Raw genomic sequence first — 6,200 nt, 5'->3', positions numbered from 1 at the left:
CAAGATTATATCTTAGATATTTCTGTCTTGCGAAACCTCGTAGATGTCTTTGTTAAGAACTTAGTATTTTAATTTGCCCATGTTTTTATGTATAATTTTTAATTTGCTTATGTAGTAAAAATACATTATTATAGAGTGATAATACACTTATGTATGTAATAGTTAAAGTTGAAAAGTGAAGTCATTTTGTTTTCATTTTATTTTATTTTATTCCGTTCCTGTCAAATGACATTCACCCCGTTGATGCAGACAAGTTTTAGAATAGTCATTGAAGAATAAATTCAATCATGAAAAAAATTATTCAATTCAGTAAGAGCAAATATACAATTCTAACAAATCTTACAAGTATTGTAATTTGTATCTGTACTGAAGCAATGCAATGACCATTTCATGCATCAAGTAGAAAGCAGCAGAAAAAGTAGCAAGATCATCATCACTCGCTATGTTTGGCTTTTGAAAGAGTTTTGACCATACCCTTGGCAATCTTCCAGAACCAAAACAAATTCATCATTGACAACACAGGAGGCACCACCAGTAAGCTATAGAAACCCATCGGAAAGACCTCCTTAACCTGAAATAGGGAAGAAAAAGTTTGGACTTATTTACTGCATCACAATCACAGGGAAACTGCTAAGTTATATCAGTGTTGAATAATCACAGAGAGCATGCACACCTCATCAAAATGGGTCCACATGTGAGTAAACAAGAACATGAACAGAAAAACCCTTGCTATCTGCACAGTATAAAGAATTTGTGAACATATTAAGCCACCAAAATCATTTGTAAAAAAATCGTGACAAAATTTCTGTAAACACTTCCTATCCAAGTATGCAACATGCAGTATTCGTTTTGTTGGAACACGTTTGACAATCCTTTTTAATTATCTTTGTCGCTTTGCTACTTGCAAGCGCCTTTTGCAAGAACATAGCTCATCGAGAACTAAATGAAGAAACTATCACAGCAAAAGCATGGCCATAAGCTACTAATGCAGGTGCTATAATGGAATTAGAATTGAGACCATGAGTATAATAGACAGTACCAGCCACCCGAAGAACAATGCAACGCCATTCCAGATGTAAAGTTTTGAGCTTTTAAGACCAGCGGTATCCAAGTACCTGTATATATGTAACTAATGTAATAAATCAATGTTGATGAAAGTAAAAGCAAGTGAATGGATGTCTTGACAACGGACTAACCATCTTAGGTTTACAAAAGGAGTTGTGCTCTCGGAGAAAAGAACCATTAAGATGTAGATTTGTGCTTGACCACTTAGCAAAGATTGGATAATTGAAAACATCGACAGTCCGTGGTGTAGAACCTTAAATTAATGAAGTTAGTTCACATAACTATGATATGCAGTTCAATGTATCATCAAAGTAAAAAACAATTTAATGACATGTTTGGTTTGAGAAAGTGTTCTCTACTTTTATTTCATGTTTCACTCTTAATTACAGAAGCACAACCTTTTTTCATTTTGTTTCCTGCGTTTAGTTTTGATAGAAAATAGTGAAATCAATAGGCAAAAATGACTTTTGTTTTCATTGTTTGTCACACAGATCTTTAAAAACAATAAGTAAAATGAAAACAGGGTGACATTTTTGCATTGTTTTCTGTTTCCTATACAAAACTTTAAAAGCAGGTGAATGAAAACATTGATGCAATTTTGAAATTAAAAGTGAATACAGGAAATTAAAATGTTAGACATTTTCACAAAGTAAATGGGCCATATATCTTTCTGACTTACATATTCCAGACCTCCCAAAGCTGGAAACTGCCAAATTACCATTGCCAGATCTGCTAGAAAATAACCTGTAGAGAACTGTACAAAGAGAGGTGAAAAAAACTAATAAGCCAACTGAATAATTATTGTTTTAATCATTACTAAAATGATATTATTAAACAGAATAACATAGATAAAAGATATCTAACAAGAAGAAACTGCAAGATTGAAATATAACAGAAACATGACATTATGAACGCACCACCAGAATATGATGGGTTTATTCGCATAATGACTGGTTTAATATTCACTACAAGCTATTTCTTTTCTGAGAAAAAAGATACGGCAAACAATATCATTTTCAAAAATAAAATACAATTACCTTTTAGGCCCGCATAGTTTATAACTTCCCTCATGTGTACCATTTTTTCCTAAACTAGTTAAAATGTAAAAGAACTAAAAATGTCACTTTCTGCCAAATCATACTTTGCATTATCTTTATCAACCTACCGACAATACTGAATTTGAGAAAGTAGATGATCTATTAACGACAAGATTCTCTTGTGAATCATCCTTGAAGAGATCCGATAAGATCAAGAGGTAAAATGATGCAAAGGATGCAAAAATAGCATGAAATGTTGAGAATCCCCTGCATTGAAAATTTTGCCAGAGTTAATGTAAATGTCAATTATGGACAAAATCAATTAAAACAGAAACCATTATACAAAAGGAATTACCTGTTGTTCCATTCAACTTTCCCAGCACTGGTCAATTTTCTGTATCCCGCAAACAACCGAGAACTAAAAGTTGCAGTCAATCTATAAACCTTCATGAAGATAGTTAAAAAGGATCAAATTTCAAAATAGTTAAATAAAGTGACCTTAATATGACTAGAAATATTTTAGCATTATCTGCAAATTGAGATAAAGGAGATGCATATTTAACAAGAACAAACTAGAAAAGGAAATGAATGAACACAACATGTGCATCTAGACCTAACAATTCAAACTCTAACTTATTATCACAACTTCAGAAACTGAATCGGTAAAAACAAAATAGTCCGAGCTCATCTCTACCTAGACCAATACACAATCAATAAAAAATTACACTCAGAGTGATTTCAGAGGCTTCTATTAACCCAATCCAATTGGATATAAAAGCCATAAAGAAATATTTACTAACTCATTTGAAGTTCCGAATATAAAGTGCATACTAAAAAAATATGCGGATGTAATAAAAGGCACTAGATTTCAATTGCCAAATACCGTCTTCAATTGTAAAATAAGCACAATTGCAATTTCAGTCCATAGATATCCCACAACTATTTAATTGACCCTCCATCATGTACAAAATCTTTACCAGTAATTTCATGACAAAATGCACAGAAGTGCAAATCTCTTCCAACTATTTTATTTGTTTGTCTTTTTCGCAGTAAACCACATGATACTGAGTTACATTATAGAGAGCATCATTATGAAGTAACACCTACTCTACAACTACAAATTACATTCAAAACATGGCATATAACTAATGTTAAACGAGTAGCAGTAATTACTCAGGTACATAAGCATGATTAACAAACATTAATTCCTTCATATACTTTAGGTTAACTCCTTCATCTGATTAGTCACTCGTCTTACATCAACTCAAGAGAAGGCATTTCTGAATCGATATAAAGCATTTCTGCTCCTCCACCATAAAAGACATCATCAAATTTCTAATTTGGCTCATTAGTTTCTAATATTCCTTAAGCATCTACATCATACAAGTCAGTGACAACAAATTGATGAACAAGCCATATTACTTACAATAAAACTGAAGATGATACCGGCGAAAACAGACGCCAGCCATTGAATTTCTATGCTCGGAACAACATCAGCAGCAGCAGTAAAAAACCCAAAAGAAAAAGGACTTCCCATCCAATTCCCTTGTTGAAAATCACAAAATCAAACCAAGCTGTATCAAAGACATAATAAAATAAATATAAAAGTCTATCTATGGAAGCATATAGAACAATAGAGTGTGGAAATTGGAATCTCAATAAAAAAACAAAAAAAAACTAGATTACAGAATTTTGTTTAGGAAATAAAAAATTGAATAACCCTTTTGAATAAGGAAACGTGTCTACCAAAAAGTGGTCACTCATTAATACACTATGCCATTTCATTTTGATACGACTTTTCACAAATAGCTTGTGAACCAAACCATATAAACACATGACATGATGATTGGTACATGAAAATTGATGAAAAGTAAGCAGAAAAAAAACAGCTATGCTACTAGGTTATAGAAATGCATGAAATGGAAGAAATTGGGGTACCGATAAGGAGAAAATAATGCACCTCTCTTCATTGAATTGAGGTTATTTTTTTATGGTGGAAGATGAAGGTTGAGAAGAGAAAGAGAAAGAGAGTGAGAACTGACCTGAGCAGAAAATGAGGGGAAAGGGGAAGAGCGTGTTAAGGCATTTGAATTAAATATTGAAGTATGACTATAATGAATGAATGATTGATTAATCTGTGCTTTTGATACTGGGATACTTCTTGTTACTACCTGCCAAATACCTGAATAAGTATATTTCTTACAATTTTATTTTATAATAATAAAATATGTGAAGGTAGAATTTCGAACAAATATTTATGACCCTCAAATGTCTAGAATGGAAACAATTGCTTAAATTCTTTATTTCTTTTTGAATAAATTGGAGTATATTAATTTTTTTTATGATAACGATAAATTATAAATAATTTTACGAAATTGTTCTTTATTAATGATATAAAAAAAATTTAAAGAAGAAGAAAGTAATAAATAGTAGATAATAGAATAAAAAAATTATGCTAAATTGATAAAGTGATTTATAAATTTAGAAAAAAAAATAATTTATAATTTGAAACTATTGAAATACTCATTTTGTTCTTCTGAAATCATAATGTAATTTGTATAATTTGATGTAATTTGTTTGTGCATAATCATGAATTGACGGTGTTAATTTATGATACGGTGGTGTGGGGTGGACCTATAAGATTAGCAGTTCAACGTTCAACTCAATTTAATATTTAAGATGAGTGTAGTAAAAAGTGGAGATCAGAAAAATATGTCTTACATTTCTTGTGAGGTTGTGAGGTGACTTTTATACTTTGGGCCATATGGAGTGGATTTGCATTGATTTGAGCCTTAACGATTTAGGTATTTGGTGGGTTCTGAACAGTTGCCCCCAAGGCTTGTCGGGCTCTTACGGAGCCGAGGAAGTCTTTAGCGGTCGTGGTCGGAGGCTCCAAGGATGTCGTCGGTTTCGAACTAGAAGTGAAACGTTTGGAGTCATTTAAAAAAGCAGTGCGGAACAAACGAATTGAATGTCAAGGTAAGAAAAATACAAGAAGGGAGTTGAATTGTGTTAGCTTTATCTTTCTTTTCTAAAAATCTCTTATGAGATTCTAAACTCAATATCTAGAAAGAGAAAGAGAAAGAGAAAGAGAAAAAAAGAGAGACACAGGCAGATTTATCATGGTTTCTCTCACAAACTGAGAGTAGTTCAGTTCCCTTGCACTTCCAAGGAATTTCGCTATAATCATAACTAATTATAAATGCTCAAGCATACAAGCAAGAGACTTGCAATGCTCAAACACACAACTAAGAGACTTCAAATGCTCAAGCACACAAGTAAGAGAATTCTTACATCTAATTACAAAGAAAAGATTGTTTGTTTCTTTCACTTTATATACAATCAGGGGTGTAAACAAAAATATAACTCAATAAGACTCTTTAAGACTTAAGAATTTCTAGGATATACAAATTATAAGAAATTTTAAGTTAAACTTATGCTTTTTGTTTGACAGAGGAACAACTTTTTTATTGTCAAAAATTAGTTCCTCTTTTTTCAAGTCTTCAGCTCCTTATATAGAGAGATACAAAATAGTCGTTGAAGAGAAGAGCTAGCATAAGTGAGTCTTGGAGAAGTTTGATCATAGACGTTGGAATGAAACTTGCTTCAAGAGGAATTATCTATCACATCCCAGTTGTCTGTGTAGATTTTTGTTTAAATCTTTACATGATGAGAAGAAGACAAATTGCTCTCTAAGTCTGAAAGTGACCTTTTAGAGTCTTCTCGATCCTTGCGTTGACTGACCTCAGAGTCTGATAATGACCTCTCAGAGTCTTCTTGATCCTTGTGTTGACTGACTTTAGAGTTTGAGAACTTCAAAGGCTTAGTCTTTAAAGGCTGACTTCCTTCAGAGTCTGATCTTCATAAGTTGACCTCCTTTAGAGTCTGAGTCTTCAGAGTCTGGTTTTTAGGTTCTGATCCTTCAGATTCTAAATCTATTAGCTTTTCTCTAAATGTTCATTTATAGTATCAGAACTGACTTTGTATCGTAAATTTTAGTCTATAATCATGCACACTTGAACATATGTTAGTATTGAAGGAGAATAGCGATCCAAAATGCAGCGGAATCTAAAAATTTCTCCTTTAGTGATCCTTACG

At 32.3% G+C, this 6,200-nt stretch overlaps 1 protein-coding gene across 4 annotated transcripts; it reads right to left on the bottom strand.

Moving 5' to 3' along the window:
• Positions 1–244: 244 nt before the first annotated feature.
• LOC127084338 (uncharacterized) lies at positions 245–4,285 on the bottom strand. Of its 4 annotated transcripts, none has more exons than XM_051024764.1 (9): positions 4,145–4,285; positions 3,529–3,676; positions 2,458–2,546; positions 2,231–2,369; positions 1,745–1,819; positions 1,197–1,318; positions 1,040–1,115; positions 674–733; positions 245–571 (listed from the first exon to the last, which is right to left on the bottom strand). In XM_051024764.1, exons 2-9 carry the CDS (start codon positions 3,637–3,639, stop codon positions 434–436), a joined length of 810 nt encoding a protein of 269 aa, XP_050880721.1. In that variant the 5' UTR covers positions 3,640–3,676; positions 4,145–4,285; the 3' UTR covers positions 245–433. The 4 variants fall into 4 exon arrangements, with proteins under 4 accessions (XP_050880721.1, XP_050880723.1, XP_050880722.1 ...); XM_051024766.1 differs by having other exon boundaries at positions 3,529–3,647; XM_051024765.1 differs by having other exon boundaries at positions 4,041–4,281.
• Positions 4,286–6,200: the final 1,915 nt, after the last annotated feature.

This window comes from Lathyrus oleraceus, chromosome 5 (assembly GCF_024323335.1).
Source record: "Lathyrus oleraceus cultivar Zhongwan6 chromosome 5, CAAS_Psat_ZW6_1.0, whole genome shotgun sequence".
In the NCBI taxonomy this organism is placed as follows: domain Eukaryota; kingdom Viridiplantae; phylum Streptophyta; class Magnoliopsida; order Fabales; family Fabaceae; genus Lathyrus; species Lathyrus oleraceus.
This window is presented reverse-complemented; position numbering and strand designations above follow the sequence as displayed.

Excerpts from the sequence above, each read along its gene's own strand:
- LOC127084338 (XM_051024763.1), bottom strand. Across the intron at positions 1,820-2,230 it reads TCTCAAATTCAGTATTGTCG|TTCTCTACAGGTTATTTTCT; the intron begins GTAGGTTGATAA and ends CTCTTTGTACAG. Across the intron at positions 1,319-1,744 it reads CTTTGGGAGGTCTGGAATAT|GTTCTACACCACGGACTGTC; the intron begins GTAAGTCAGAAA and ends CATTAATTTAAG.